This window comes from Schistocerca gregaria, chromosome 6 (assembly GCF_023897955.1).
Source record: "Schistocerca gregaria isolate iqSchGreg1 chromosome 6, iqSchGreg1.2, whole genome shotgun sequence".
Lineage (NCBI taxonomy): Eukaryota > Metazoa > Arthropoda > Insecta > Orthoptera > Acrididae > Schistocerca > Schistocerca gregaria.
The window spans coordinates 501,685,712-501,701,747 of NC_064925.1; the positions used below are offsets into that span (position 1 = coordinate 501,685,712).

A 16,036-nucleotide genomic window follows, 5' to 3' on the forward strand; every position below is an offset into this window, starting at 1 on the left:
GAGGGCTGTACAAGCAATGATCACACGCACGGCGCAGTGGACACACCAGGAACCGCGGTGTTGGCCGTCGAATGGCGCTAGCTGCGCAGCATTTGTACACCGCCGCCGTCAGTGTCAGCCAGTTTGCCGTGGCATACGGAGCTCCATCGTAGTCTTTAACACTGGTAGCATGCCGCGACAGCGTGGACGTGAACCGTATGTGCAGTTGACGGACTTTGAGCGAGGGCGTATAGTGGGCATGAGGGAGGCCAGGTGGACGTACCGCCGAATTGCTCAACACGTGGGGCGTGAGGTCTCCACAGTACATCGATGTTGTCGCCAGTGGTCGGCGGAAGGTGCACGTGCCCGTCGACCTGGGTCAGGACCGCAGCGACGCACAGATGCAAGCCAAGAACCGTAGGATCCTACGCAGTGCCGTAGGGGACCGCAACGCCACTTCCCAGCAAATTAGGGACACTGTTGCTCCTGGGGTATCGGCGAGGACCATTCGCAACCGTCTCCATGAAGCTGGGCTACGGTCCCGCACACCGTTAGGCCGTCTTCCGCTCACGCCCCAACATCGTGCATCCCGCCTCCAGTGGTGTCGCGACAGGCGTGAATGGAGGGACGAATGGAGACGTGTCGTCTTCAGCGATGAGAGTCGCTTCTGCCTTGGTGCCAATGATGGTCGTATGCGTGTTTGGCGCCGTGCAGGTGAGCGCCACAATCAGGACTGCATACGACCGAGGCATACAGGGCCAACACCCGGCATCATGGTGTGGGAAGCGATCTCCTACACTGGCCGTACACCTCTGGTGATCGTCGAGGGGACACTGAATAGCGCACGGTACATCCAAACCGTCATCGAACCCATCGTTCTACCATTCCTAGACCGGCCAGGGAACTTGCTGTTCCAGCAGGACAATGCACCTCCTCATGTATCCCGTGCCACCCAACGTGCTCTAGAAGGTGTACGTCAACTACCCTGGCCAGCAAGATCTCCGGATCTGTCCCCCATTGAGCATGTTTGGGACTGGATGAAGCGTCGCCTCACGCGGTCTGCACGTCCAGCACGAACGCTGGTCCAACTGAGGCGCCAGGTGGAAATGGCATGGCAAGCCGTTCCACAGGACTACATCCAGCATCTCTACGATCGTCTCCATGGTAGAATAGCAGCCTGCATTGCTGCGAAAGGTGGATATATACTGTACTAGTGCCGACATTGTGCATGCTCTGTTGCCTGTGTCTATGTGCCTGTGGTTCTGTCAGTGTGATCATGTGATATATCTGACCCCAGGAATGTGTCAATAAAGTTTCCCCTTCCTGGGACAATGAATTCACGGTGTTCTTATTTCAATTTCCAGGAGTGTATATCAACGCCCGTCAGCAGCTGAAGACATTAATATAATTGTAATTTCTTTCTAGATGGCTGCAGGTCATCAATGGTGTCTGTGCTTTCGGATATTTCTGAAAGAGTAGGCACCATATCCATATAAGTACATGTATTGACGGACAGCAGCCGTCTGGCATTGGGCAGCATGCATCGCAAGAAATCAGAGGAAGGGTAGCTCGTGACTTTCAAAGTGCTAGCACGATGTCTGTACCTAGGCAATTAAAAAGAATGGGGAACAATTGGAGAGCAGCACCTCGCAAGCCAGATATTTCTGTTGTCAGTCCTAAGCGTCACTTGAGGTGGTGCAAAGAGCGACGGCATTGGTCTGTGGATAATAGGAGAAAAGAGTGATTTGGAGTGATGAATCATACTGAACCCTCTTGCAGTTCGATGTAAGGTTTTAGGTGTGGCGAATGCCTGTAGGACGTTACCTGCCATCATTTGGAGGACCAACAGTGAAGTACAGAGAAGGTGTTACGCTATGAGAACGTTTTTGGTTGCTAGGATGTGGTCATCTTACTGCGCTTAAGAAAACGCAAAGTGTCAAAGAACATGAAGACATTTTACAGTGTTGTATACTGCGTACAGTAGAGGAACAGTTCGCAGAATGTGACTGTTTTTGTAAGAATTGAAACGCATCCTGTCATACAGCAGCATCTGTTGGGCAATTATTTGTGGACGATAACATTGCTGAAACGGACTGGACTGCCCAGAGTCCCGATCTGAACGCAATGTAAAGCCTTTGAGATGGACTAGTACTCTAGTATCGCCCCAGACCCCAGCGTCCAACGTCACCATCTTCCCTGGTTTCGAGCAAGAATGGGTTATCATTCATCCACAGACATTCAGACATCACATTAAAAGTGTATCCAGTAGAGCCCAAGAATAAAGCCGAAGTGTCGACACTCCCCATATTAACGTCCACTAATAGATGTCCAAATACTTTCGATCAAATAGTTTGTATATAAGACAATGGGACACTATATTATGCGTTATTGTAATGCAACGATGGGATTACGGACGTTACTTAGAATCATTTCCATAAGTTAAGTAGTTGCCGAAAGATGTGAGTTTTTATTTCTGTTAAAAAGTAAATAATTCCAGAGTGTCGAGCGATGTGGCGCATTGTCTAGCACACTGAACTCGCATTCGGGAGGACGACGGTTCAAACCCGCGTCTGGCCATCCTGATTTAGGTTTTCCGAGATTGCCCTAAATCCCTCCAGCCCTCCACGGCCGACTTCCTTCTCCGTCCTTCCCTAATCCGATGAGACCGATGACTTCGCTGTCTGGTCTCCTCCCCCAGACAACCAACCCAACCCAACCCAATTCCAGATTGTTATTACTTATCTCAAAGTACTCAATTTATATTCCATAATTTATCAATTTAAGTCCTAAATGTTTGTAACGTAAGGCAGTAATCCAAAAACCACGCCATCGTCTTTTGTATTGGCCTGTGACTCTCGGAAACGGGTATTCGTTACGTGATGTCGTTTCTAAAATTTGTAATGTGGTGATTCTCCCTCCATTAAAGTAAACTTTATAAGCGGCAGTATGATAAACAAGCGTACTAGAAATTAATTTCAGTTTCTTCACATTGAGATTCATTAATAAGATAATTCTTGCTGATTGATACGTTATAGAACGTTCGCAGTCATTCCGAGTATTTTCTCAGTTTTTCGTTTTTAATTTGCAGTGTGAACTTATAATTTTGGTTCATAAATATGAATATTTCTCGTTGATTATGTACTATACGCGTTAAATGCCCGGGATTTAATAATAATAAGAACGAAATTTCGGATCACTGAATAAAAAAGGGTCGCATTCATATTCGTTTTAGTAATATAAACAAGAAAAGTACATTGCATATACAAATAAAATATGCTTCTTGTTACGTATCAAAGTAATCAACATTCTCTTAGTGGCTACTAAATAAGTCATTTGAGATATACTACTTTTTTGTGCACTTCCTGTTAATTATGGTTCTTAGGCCTTGATGCTTTCACAGTCTGCCGGAATCAGTTGTTGACAACTGCAGAACCTTGCCCCACTTAGGTAAATTAGGAAAGTGATTTGTTAATAAGTGATATATGGTAAGAAGGGTTACTCCACATTTAGTGGCCGGACGGTGTGGCCGAGCGGTTCTCGGCACTTCAGTCTGGTACCGCGCGACCGCTACGGTCGCAGGTTCTAATCCTGCCTCGGGCATGGATGTGTGAGATGTCCTTACGTTAGTTAGGTTTTAGTAGTTCTAAGTTCTAGGGGACTGATGACCTCAGATGTTAAGTCCCATGCTGCTCAGAGCCATTTCAACCATTTGAACCATATCTAGTCTGATGGGCTCTAACCAGTAGCTTTCTGGAATGAGATTTTCACTCTGCAGCGGAGTGTGCGCTGATATGAAACTTCCTGGCATATTAAAACTGTGTGCCCGACCGAGACTCGAACTCGGGACCTTTGCCTTTCGCGGGCAAGTGCTCTATCATCTGAGCTACCGAAGCACGACTCACGCCCGGTACTCACAGCTTTACTTCTGCCAGAAGTACCGCTTAGGTATTGTTTGACAGGACACGATGTTACTCACGACGTATCATGTAGATCAGTGGTAGTCAGTCTCGTCCCTACCACCTGTAAGGGATCCGTGATCCCACGAACATAGATGCTAGTATCCGACACCCAGGTCGATAGTAGACAGGAGTCGATTGTCGAGCGCTGCAGAAGGCAGTGAGACGAGCGTCGAGTGCGGGGTAGTACCAGAAAGTGTCGAGTGAGAAGAAGTGAGCGAAAGACGGGCAAGAATGGTGGTCGAGTGAAATTCACCGGAGTATGACGAGTGAGCACGTCCCCCTGATCGTCGTGGGGCTAACCCTCACTAATACCGATTCGCGAGTGATATGAAACACAAAGTGACAAGTGCCGAATTATGTGTTTCGCGTCAACCGCGTCGGCCAGCAACAACCATGGATTGCAGAGAGGATTGTTGTGAATGTTAACCATTGGCATTGCGTGTGACGAAGTACTGAAAATCAACCACCAATAAAAAGATATAACTGTGATTAACGTGTAAGGCGAAGGTAGCAACTGCCACAGCATTTGTGTGGTAGTAGGATATATATATATATATATATATATATATATATATATATATATATATATATCAGTTTGTACATCGCAACCTTTGTGGTCCTTAATAACAGACAAACTTTCTATGATTTCCACTATTCAATCTCAGAACAGCCGAACTCGGTTGAAACCTGCTTGAAAAACCTATAGCCTTTCTTCCATTAAGCACACGGTCATATAATCATAATAATTAACTGTTTGGCGGCTTCGATAAATTACACAAAGTCCAGTTATGGAATATAATCGGGGGTGTTTCACACCAAACAGTTGTCGTCTCAGCTTTCATGGTGGCCGATGGGCAGTACTGGTTTTTAAATCATTTTCATCAGGTTTACTGTAACATTTATTATTTGGTACATAATTATAATTATTATATGATTTAACTTATATTAACTTTGTACATTTTATAAAGTAAAACTTACTTACCTACCTTTTAAATCACCATACTGTGCAGATAAGAAAGTGGCCAGTGGGTAAAAACGACTGACTATCCCCGAGATAGATGACATCAGGCGTAAAAAGAGCAAGGGAGGTGACACTTTTCAAATTCTGAGAAAATTAAGCTCTTAATATTTACAGATTAGAGTGAATTCTGGGTAAATGCTTCATTCTACAACTTTATATTCTTATCATAACTAAGGTTTTATTTATCTTTTCCATAAACGTAAACGTTATGAAACCAATGTCCGCCCCGATAGCTGAGTCGTCAGCGTGACGGATTGCCGCCTTACGTACCCGGGTTCGATTCCCGGCTGCGTCAGAGATTTTCTCCGCTCAGGGACTGGTTGTTCTGTTGTCATTCAACCAATGGTACTGTTATTACCGGCACATTTCTGATAACGTGCTGCAGCTGGATACCTCATCAGATGCTACACTCCTGGAAATTGAAATAAGAACACCGTGAATTCATTGTCCCAGGAAGGGGAAACTTTATTGACACATGATCCCACTGACACAACCACAGGCACGTAGACACAGGCAACAGAGCATGCACAATGTCGGCACTAGTACAGTGTATATCCACCTTTTGCAGCAATGCAGGCTGCTATTCTCCCATGGAGACGATCGTAGAGATGCTGGATGTAGTCCTGTGGAACGGCTTGCCATGCCATTTCCACCTGGCGCCTCAGTTGGACCAGCGTTCGTGCTGGACGTGCAGACCGCGTGAGACGACGCTTCATCCAGTCCCAAACATGCTCAATGGGGGACAGATCCGGAGATCTTGCTGGCCAGGGTAGTTGACTTACACCTTCTAGAGCACGTTGGGTGGCACGGGATACATGCGGACGAGCATTGTCCTGTTGGAACAGCAAGTTCCCTTGCCGGTCTAGGAATGGTAGAACGATGGGTTCAATGACGGTTTGGATGTACCGTGCACTATTCAGTGTCCCCTCGACGATCACCAGAGGTGTACGGCCAGTGTAGGAGATCGCTCCCCACACCACGATGCCGGGTGTTGGCCCTGTGTGCCTCGGTCGTATGCAGTCCTGATTGTGGCGCTCACCTGCACGGTGCCAAACACGCATACGACCATCATTGGCACCAAGGCAGAAGCGACTCTCATCGCTGAAGACGACACGTCTCCATTCGTCCCTCCATTCACGCCTGTCGCGACCCCACTGGAGGCGGGCTGCACGATGTTGGGGCGTGAGCGGAAGACGGCCTAACGGTGTGCGGAAGTGCACAAATGCTGCGCAGCTAGCGCCATTCGACGGCCAACACCGCGGTTCCTGGTGTGTCCGCTGTGCCGTGCGTGTGATCATTGCTTGTACAGCCCTCTCGCAGTGTCCGGAGCAAGTATGGTGGGTCTGACACACCGGTGTCAATGTGTTCTTTTTTCCATTTCCAGGAGTGTATTTACACTCAAGCTAGCCATGTCCAGTACACCCGTGCAGGTGATTAGTGCCGTTGGCAATGGAATCATTGACAAATTTCGGCGTTAACGATCCATTCTGACAATTTCACGCTCGAAATCCCTGTGCCGCCTGATGCTGCAATTTTCGCGTACAAGAGTGCAATTTAGCAACGCCACAAGCTGTATGACGCCATGTAGCCGATAATTAGAACAGATGGTTGTTCACCGTCGCCTCTTTGTGTTTCGTGTTACAGTGTGATCCCGGCGTAGGCGTGGACACGTTCTTCCACGCCCTGTACACGCAGAACTCGACTCGCACCGTCATGCTGCTGGGCTCCGCCTGCTCTGACGTCACCGAGAGCCTCGCCAAGGTCGTGCCCTACTGGAACATCGTCCAGGTACCATAAGCGACTGATGTCTGCGCACTACGTTTAGTCTAAATACCGCACCGCGTTCGAGTTGCTATCAAACAACAGAATTTTCCATCAAATATAGAGTATTGTCTTAGCAGTGGCTTAACAACTGTAAATGCTATATTCTCTTTTCTGTGTGAGGTACTGGGTGGATTAAACAAGCGCTAGGCACCGTTTTTGATTTAACTAAGTCGTTTGATTGTGTTGAACATAAAATATTGCTCCAGAAGATAGATTATTATGGAATATGGGGAAGTAACTCGTGACTGGTCCACCTCTTATTTTAACGACTGACAGCAAAAGTCATTATCCATGACTGTCATGTGGGGTCTGAGTTGGGCACGGTTAAATGGGGGGTGCCCCATGGGTCACTGCAGGAGCAACTCATGTCCCTTATTTATATAAATGCTATGGTTCAAATGGCTCTAAGCACTATGGGACTTAACATCTGAGGTTATCAGTCCCCTAGACTTAGAACTACTTAAACCTAACTAACCTAAAGATATCACACACAATTCATGCCCGAGGCAGGATTCGAACCTGCGACCGTAGCAGCCGTGAGGTTCCGGACTGAGACGCCTAGAACAGCTCGGCCACCACGGCCGGCTGTAAAAGGTATGCCCTCTAGTGTTAAGGTGATTCTAAAGTACTCCTGTTTGCTGATGTCAGTAGCTTGGTAGTAAAGGATGTGTGCAACATTGGCACTGTTTCAAATAGCGAAGTTCATGACAGAAGTTCATGGCTTGTAGAAAATAAACTAACGTTAAAGCACAGTAAGACTCAATTTTTACTTTTTCTGACACGCTATTCAACAAAATTTTAATTTCACTGAATGGGCATATGGTTAGTGAAACTGAACAGTTGAAATTTCTAGGCGTTCAGACTGACAGTAAGCTGTCGTGGGAGGTCCACGTTCAGGATCTTGTTCAAAGACTTAATACTCCCATTTTTACAATTCGTAGGGTATCTGAAGTAAGTGATAGTTCGACACTTTACTTTGGTTGGTTTCATTCATTTATGACTTTAGGTCCACGTACTAGATCAACGGTGATCCAGTCATTACCGTGCTGATTGACATCATTATACCTAAGGGTAAAATTAACAACATCACAGAACACTGATGGACAATGCAACATGACTTGTGCACCTACATAGTTCCCATTATTAATAGAAACATTGTCTATTTCTTTAAAGAAACGCCTTATTCTCCTATAATATCGTGGCATCTTCTGTGTAAGCGATCGATCGTCATTTATGACGTATGGTATTTTACCTTGGGATAGCTTTTCCCGTGCTAATAGGATATTTTGGGCTCAAAAACGGCCCGTTCGGGCAATAAGTGATGTAAGTTCACGAACCTCTTGTCGACCCCTGTTCACCAGTCTGGATATTCTGACATTAGCTTCTCGATGTATATATTCTTCAATGTCGCTTCTTGTTAACAGTATCGGCCTCTCAACATATATATTCTTTAATGTCGTTTCTTGTTAACAATATCAGCTTATTCCCAAGAATTAGCAGCTTTCACTCAGCTAATACTAGGCAGAGATGCAATCTGCATTTGCATCGCACTTCCTTGACTTTTGTGCAGAAATATGTGCAGTACACTGCTGCATCCATTTTCAACAAGTTACCACAAGAATTCTAAAATCTTAGCAGTAATCCACACGCTTTCACGCAGAAACTGACTAGTTTCCTCATGGGTCACTCCTTTTTTCGGTCGAGGAGTTCCTTGAAATATTAAGCTGAATCCTGTATTATATTGTTAATAGCGTTTACATAAACTTATGGATTGTCTTTTTTGGGTTCATAAGCATTTTATATTATCTGTTATTACTTTTATGTTGTAATTTCATGTACTGACATGCTTCGTTACGATGGAGATTTGCTCCTCAATTTGGTCCCACGGAACTAGACGTGAAACGTGCTTAAAAAAAAGATAAAGATAATAATCTGAGGAGCATAGTTCCCAATCGTACTGCACGGATCACAATACCATAATTTTAAGGAACCGGTAAAACGTTAGCGTCGTAACCAAACGAGGTAGGTCAAAATTCTCAACGGCAGGACCTAAGTATTTAGATTATGTTCCGCAATTAGTCATGTCTGAAATCATTTACGAATGAATGAAGGCACCATTTTAATATTTAGATTACACTTAAAACGTTTTGAACCAATACGCGTTTTGATCCGAAAATGCTTTCACATAATATGTTTGAATGCATAATTTCAGTTTTTTTAATACTTTTATTTTCATACACAGCCCGTAACGCAAGAAAGAAAGCTATGGATATGTTGTTGAACCGATGTGTTACAATCTTGCACTTCCAAGGGGAAGGCCTCAGAGACGGCCAACCGATTAGGCTCAGATTTGGTAGGTCGCTTGTGTACAACCTAAAACGAAGGAATCTCAGATATTTTGGGTCAACACCCCCACGTTTTTGAGAACATCACCCCTAAAGGTTATGACGAGCGATCGACTCAAAATTGGCGGGATCGATAGATAATTATAAATAGAGCATTTTTTCATCATCAGGTATGGGATCCGAAAACGCATACTTTCCCAGAAATCGAGGTAAGAAACTTACAACTGCCCCGTCTGTACCCACATTGTTAACGCCCGTCGCCGACAGCGCCGATAGCGCAACGGCCAAGGTACAGGGTGCGTTCCGAAAGTAATGCAATTATTTTTTTAAAGTAATTTATTGAACAGATTTGCACAAACACTTAAAATTCTTCAAAGTACTGTCCTTGGGCCTCTACACATTTTTTCCAGCGACTCTGCCATGACCGGTACGCGCCCTGGAAGGCGTCTTCTGGGACCTCTCGCAAGGTCTTCGTCACGGCGGATTGGATCTCGTCTATGGACGAAAAACGGGTTCCTTTCAGGGCTGACTTAATCCTAGGAAACAAAAAGAAGTCAGCTGGGGTGAGGTCAGGACTATAGGGGGGGGTGGGGCAGCGTTGGCACCTGGTGTTTGGCCAGGAACTCGCGGACTCGTAGCGCGTTGTGGCAAGGCGCGTTGTCGTGATGGAGTTGCCAGGTAGCGGAGATGTACTTTCTCGTCCTGACGACCCTTTTGCAGAGTCTTTCCAGCACATCCACGTAGTAGGCAGCGTTAACTGTCTGTCCTTGAGGAACTAACTCCTTATGGACCACTCCTTTGCTGTCGAAAAAGACAATGAGCATTGTTTTCACTTTTGATTTGCTCATTCTTGCCTTTTTGGGCTTAAAGGCCTTTAACCACCTCGAAACTTGTGAGTAGGACAGAGTAGAGTCCCCGTAAGCCTCACGAATCATTTTGTTAGTCTCCTCAAAAGATTTGTTCAGTTTAGCACAAAACTTAATCGCGTAACGTTGCTCGATCCCATTTTTTCCGTGACACGGTCGGCGCGCAGAGGTTTACAATAACAGACGTCCTGCCGCTTCCACAGCTCGGAGAGCACTGAAACCGGTTTCGCGGCAAAGCTTAGCGTCCCCCCCACCTACTCCATGTGGCCCGCTCCCACTCCGACTACTAGGAGCGGCGCGGGAAATTCAATTGCATTACTTTCGGAACGTACCCTATACCTGGCTGAGAATCGGAAAACCGGGGTTCGAATCTCGAAGAAACCTAGCGGATGTTGTTCTTCTCGTTTGTGTTTTTCCATATCTCAATTGATAGGGATAGGAGGGTTAACAATGTAAGTAAATCAATAAGGTATGATAATAATAAGGTAGGCAAACTAATCTCCCAAACGCCGTGAGTTAGTAAAGTATTAAACTTTTAAGCCTTGTCACATGAAAACAACTCCGAGTAAAAGTGCTGCGAGGGATCACAGATAGCCAACCGTGCAACGCTTGTCTACAGTGAGGCACGGGATTGAATGCACGCGGAGAGAGTCATGTTGTCCCAGTTCCCTCTTCGTCATATCATAGGGAAGGAACAGTGTACCTGTCGAAAGACTGCATTCATTAGATGCTCTTGGTGCCGTGATTATATTTGTTTCGAATGTTTATATGACAGGTACCACCCATCTAGTTGTTCGCAGAAAAGTGAGGACACGTAACAGTGACCGGAAGAGCCAATGTAAAGTAACCTAGAGTAACATTTTAGTTGTTTACTATCCCAAGATGTTTGAGCAATTTATTTGCCTGCCTTAATATCATTCCTTGTTGATTTACTTACTTTATTAACCCTCCTATCCATATCAATTGAGATGTGGAAAAATAAAAACCAAAAGAATAACGTCCAATACGTTTCTTCGAGATTCGCACCCAGTTACCTTGGCCGTTGCGCTATCGGTGCTGTCGGCGAAAAGCGTTGAACATGTGGGTACAGACGCGAATAATTGTAAAACTTTGTTACCTCGATTTGTGGAAAAGTATGCGTTTTCGGATCCCATACCTGGTGATGAAAAATGTTCTAGTTACAATTATCTATCGATCCCGCCAACTTTGAGTCGATCGCTCGGCTCAACCTATAGGGGTGATTTTCTCAAAAACGTGGGGGTGTTGGCCCAAAATATCTGAGACTCCTTCGTTTCAAAATGATTCAAATGGCTCTGAGCACTATGGGACTTAACATCTATGGTCATCAGTCCCCTAGAACATAGAACTACTTAAACCTAACTAACCTAAGGACAACACAGAACACCCAACCATCACGAGGCAGAGAAAATCCCTTACCCCGCCGGGAATCGAACACGGGAACACGGGCGCGGGAATCGAGAACGCTACCGCACGACCACGAGATGCGGGCCCTTCGTTTTAGGTTGTATACAAGCGACCTACCAAATTTGCGCCGAATCGGTTGGCCGTGTCTGAGGCTTTCCCCTTGTTAGTCCCTCTTCCTAGTGAAAGAGAAGGATCAGGTGGCAAACTCTTATTGTTCAACAATAATGAGTTACTGAGGTCTCTGCTGCAGAATGATGGTGTTTCAAAAACAACGTAGCGACTCAACGCTGTAACACCGTAACGCTGTAACACTGTAACCTATCTCATAAGACAGAATTATGGAATTTCGACTGCGCTTCGCAGCTTTTCATGGTTTTGGAGATATTACTTTCATTATATACATGAGTCAGCAATCTTGTTCCACTTCCTTCGGTGCTCCGTACTCTTTATTTTTTGCTTTCGCCAGGTAGAATACTGGGATGCTTGCACACTTGACTCTACCTTCTTCGTGATTACAAGGGGGCTAAACACTACTGAAATGTGGATCTCGGTTGAAGCGAAATGAGTCTTCTCAAGTCATAACTACACACAGTACGCTCAATCACAGCATTAAAACATGCAGTTATGCAATCTTTTCCACGCTAATAACACATCTCTACACCGAAATTAGAAATTTGACTGAAAATGGATCATTCTCAAAGTACACCACGTGTTATTAGTTACTGAGCTTCCTTTTCACGCTGTTCTTAAGTTTTCACAGCTCTAATTCTCATTCTACTTCCTTTCCTTCGCTCCCACGCTAGCAAACGGCCCCCAACCCCCACTTCCCATCCCCCGTGGTGATCGAATGAGCAGTCATGCAATCTACATCTACATCTACACCCATACTCCGCAAGCCACCTGACGGTGTGTGGCGGAGGGTACCCTGAGTACCTCTATCGGTTCTCCCTTCTATTCCAGTCTCGTATTGTACGTGGAAAGAAAGATTGTCGGTATGCTTCTGTGTGGGCTCTAATCTCTCTGATTTTATCCTCATGGTCTCTTCGCGAGATACACGTAGGAGGGAGCAATATACTGCTTGACTCTTCGGTGACGGTATGTTCTCGAAACTTTAACAAAAGCCCGTACCGAGCTACTGAGCGTCTCTCCTGCAGAGTCTTCCACTGGAGTTTATCTGTCATCTCCGTAACGCTTTCGCGATTACTAAATGATCCTGTAACGAAGCGCGCTGCTCTCCGTTGGATCTTCTCTATCTCTTCTATCAACCCTATCTGGTGCGGATCCCACACTGCTGAGCAGTATTCAAGCAGTGGGCGAACAAGCGTATTGTAACCTACTTCCTTTGTTGTCGGATTGCATTTCCTTAGGATTCTTCCAATGAATCTCAGTCTGGCATCTGCTTTACCGACGATCAACTTTATATGATCATTCCATCTTAAATCACTTCTGATGCGTACTCCCAGATAATTTATGGAATTAACTGCTTCCAGCTGCTGACCTGCTATTTTGTAGCTAAATGGTAAGGGACCTATGTTTCTATGTATTCGCATCACATTACACTTGTCTACATTGAGATTCAATTGTCATTCCGTGCACCATGCGTCGATTCGCTGCAGATCCTCCTGCATTTCAGTACAATTTTCAATTGTTGCAACCTCTCGATACACCACAGCATCATCTGAAAAAAGCCTCAGTGAACTTCCGATGTCATCCACCAGGTCATTTATGTATATTGTGAATAGCAATCAACACCATACTAAGCTGCAAGACCAAAACAGTAGGAACAGCCAACAAAAGAGCGGTCTACTAACGCAGACCCCCTACGTACCGCTCACATAGGGATCGCATGGGTAAGATTAGAATAATTACTGCACGCACTGAGGCATTCAGTCATTCTTCGCTCGCTCCATACGTGAAAGGAATAGGAAGAAACCCTAGTAACTGGTACAATGGGACGTACCCTCAGCCATTGATGCCACCGTGGTTTGCTGTGAAAATCGTGATACGATTTTATCCGATTCATGTTTTTCAGCAATAAGTTACAATGGCAAAGGATACCCGATCTAACTCAACAGAGTTAAAGAGCAAACCAGAAGCGGGGTGAAAACACGACGCCCTCCAAAGAGGCCGCGACTTTATCTGAAGGGAAAAAGGGCTGGTTCTGCTAGCCACAGAGTGATGCATGTATTATACCCTACTAGCCAGAGAAGTAAGACGATAATTAAAGGTTTCTCTACGGATTACCCGAAGACGTTGGAGTTAAGAGCTCAGATTCGAGGCCTTAGAGTTACATCAGATTCTTTAAAATATCGAAATCTCCTGTATAAAACAGCTTCAAACTTTTAATTTTTCTACAAATGACTTAATATGTCCAATACATGGTGTAACAGAAAGGTATGACCAACCTTTCAGGGTACATTCATCACACGTGGAAAAAGAAAATACCTATGTTGTATGGACATGGATCCTGAGACGCTTTATTTCCATGTTAGAGCACAGTTTCTACAACTCTTCTACACATTAATCATGGGAAAGACATACGAAAAGAACCTATCAACACAGTATGAAACACTTTTCTAAATGAAATTTACACCTTGTCCCGGGGACCTGTACACAAAGAGTTTTCAAATGACCTCACAAATGAAAGTGTATTTAGTTTAGATCGGGGAGCTTGCAGGCGAAGGAGTTGGTTCACCTCTACTTATCCATCAGTCACGGAATCCGTTATTTAGTAAGCTACGACCATTACCACTGAAATGAGGAGGGTTCCATCGAGGATGAAGTGCATGTTCTGTCGCTCTAATAGAGGCACCTGTTGGATGGCAGAACGTGAGGCTCTGGCAAAGAGTAACCAACAATTCCGGTCCAATAACTGACAGAAAGGCTTTGTTGATGACGTGATCGCACGATTTATTGAGGATTTTCGACTGCCCATACATGCTGATTGTGAAAATTTACAGTGTGATCTCGTTGAAACGAAGCATAATCGGTGAAAAGCACATTTTCATCAACGCGAGGAATGACAAATTGTTGATTGAACCTTTTGCAGAAGTGGAAACGTCCAGGAAAATCACCTGGTAATGGCAGCACTCAGTACATGATACGTATGCAGCAGTCACTGAGGTAGCAGTTTCGAGACAGTCATGTTATCAACATTACTTGGTATAACTAATCGTCTTACGTTAACCCTGCGGTTGTCGCCTTTCCAAATCTCCTCCAGTCGCGAGTGGTAACAGTTCAATGCTCCCTAAGACGACGAATTGCTTCAAAAGGCCTCCTGTTCCTTTAGGAGAGCGTTTCATACCGTACAGATACATTTCCCCTATGTGTTTCCCATGATAAATATGCTGGAGACTTACAGAGTCTACTACGCTCTAACATGGAAATGAGCATTTCCGGATCCATGTCCATGTAAAATATCTTCTTCCTCTACGTGTCAGGAATGTTCCCTGAAAGTATGGCCATACCTTTTGGTTACAACTTGTTTTTGACGTTGTCAACGGCCTTGCCGCAGTGGTATCACCGTTTCGAGGCAGACCGCCGAAGTAATAAGCGCTGTCGGACTTGGCTAGCAATTGGATGGATGTCCGTCCGGTTCTGCCAAGCGCTGTTTGCAACCCGCACACACTCAGCCCTTGTGAGGCCAATTGAGGAGTTGTTGTTGTGGTCTTCAGTCCTGAGACTGGTTTGATGCAGATCTCCATGCTACTATATCCTGTGCAAGCTTCTTCATCTCCCAGTACTTACTGCAACCTACATAATTTAGGAGTTGTTGTTGTGGTATTCAGAGGAGTTACTTGAGTGATAAGTAGCGGCTCCGGTCTCTAAATGTGACAACGGCCGGTATAGCGGTGAGCAGACCAGAAGTCCCTCCCTATCCGCATCCCGTGATGTCTATAGGCTGATGATGACTCGGTGGTCGGTCGGTACCGTAGGTCTTTCGAGGCCTGTTCGGACGGAGAGTGAGTTTGTGTTGGACGTTACGAATGTATCCGAAAAAAAAGTTTGGTAAAGTCCGGAAATTATATTTAAAGTTTGTTGCAAATCGCTTAGTGCTTATAGATAGATGGATCACTTACAAAGAATATGGACTAGCAAAGATATTATGGAAATAATTAAATACATAATAAATGGATAACTATAATTAAAGGAAACACATTAAGAAATAATCCTCTAGGATAATAATGTAGCGAACAAAAATGGGTTAATCATGACAATGTGTTTATCAGTCACACACAAATTTGTATTCGAATAGTGGAGTCACATTGATTGTTGATACAATATTATTTCAAGATAGCACTGAATAACTAATTCTTAATGAAAGCAAAGTATTCACAGTAGCAAGTGTGGACTACACTGAGGTGATGAAAGTCTTGGTACGGGGACATGCACGAATACAGTTGCCTCTAAAATCTCGTACATAAGGTATAAAGGGCAGTGCAGTGGCGGAGCTATCATTTGTACTCAAGTGACTGATATGAAAAGGTGTCAGACGTGATTATGGCCGAAAGACGGGGATTAATATACTTTGATCGCTAGACGCCTGCCTTCCGTTTCGGAAATCGTCAATGAATTCAGTATTCCGAGATCCACAATGTCAAGAGTGTCCCGAGAATA

At 44.9% G+C, this 16,036-nt stretch overlaps 1 protein-coding gene across 1 annotated transcript in view; it reads left to right on the plus strand.

Annotated features, from left to right (window-relative positions):
- The window catches only part of LOC126278518 (uncharacterized), an 867,389-nt gene that overhangs the window by 464,530 nt on the left and 386,823 nt on the right, over positions 1 to 16,036 (plus strand). Inside the window, exon 3 of the mRNA XM_049978683.1 lies at positions 6,604 to 6,747. Coding sequence (XP_049834640.1) covers positions 6,604 to 6,747 — 144 coding nt within the window. The remainder of the gene's footprint in view (positions 1 to 6,603; positions 6,748 to 16,036) is intronic.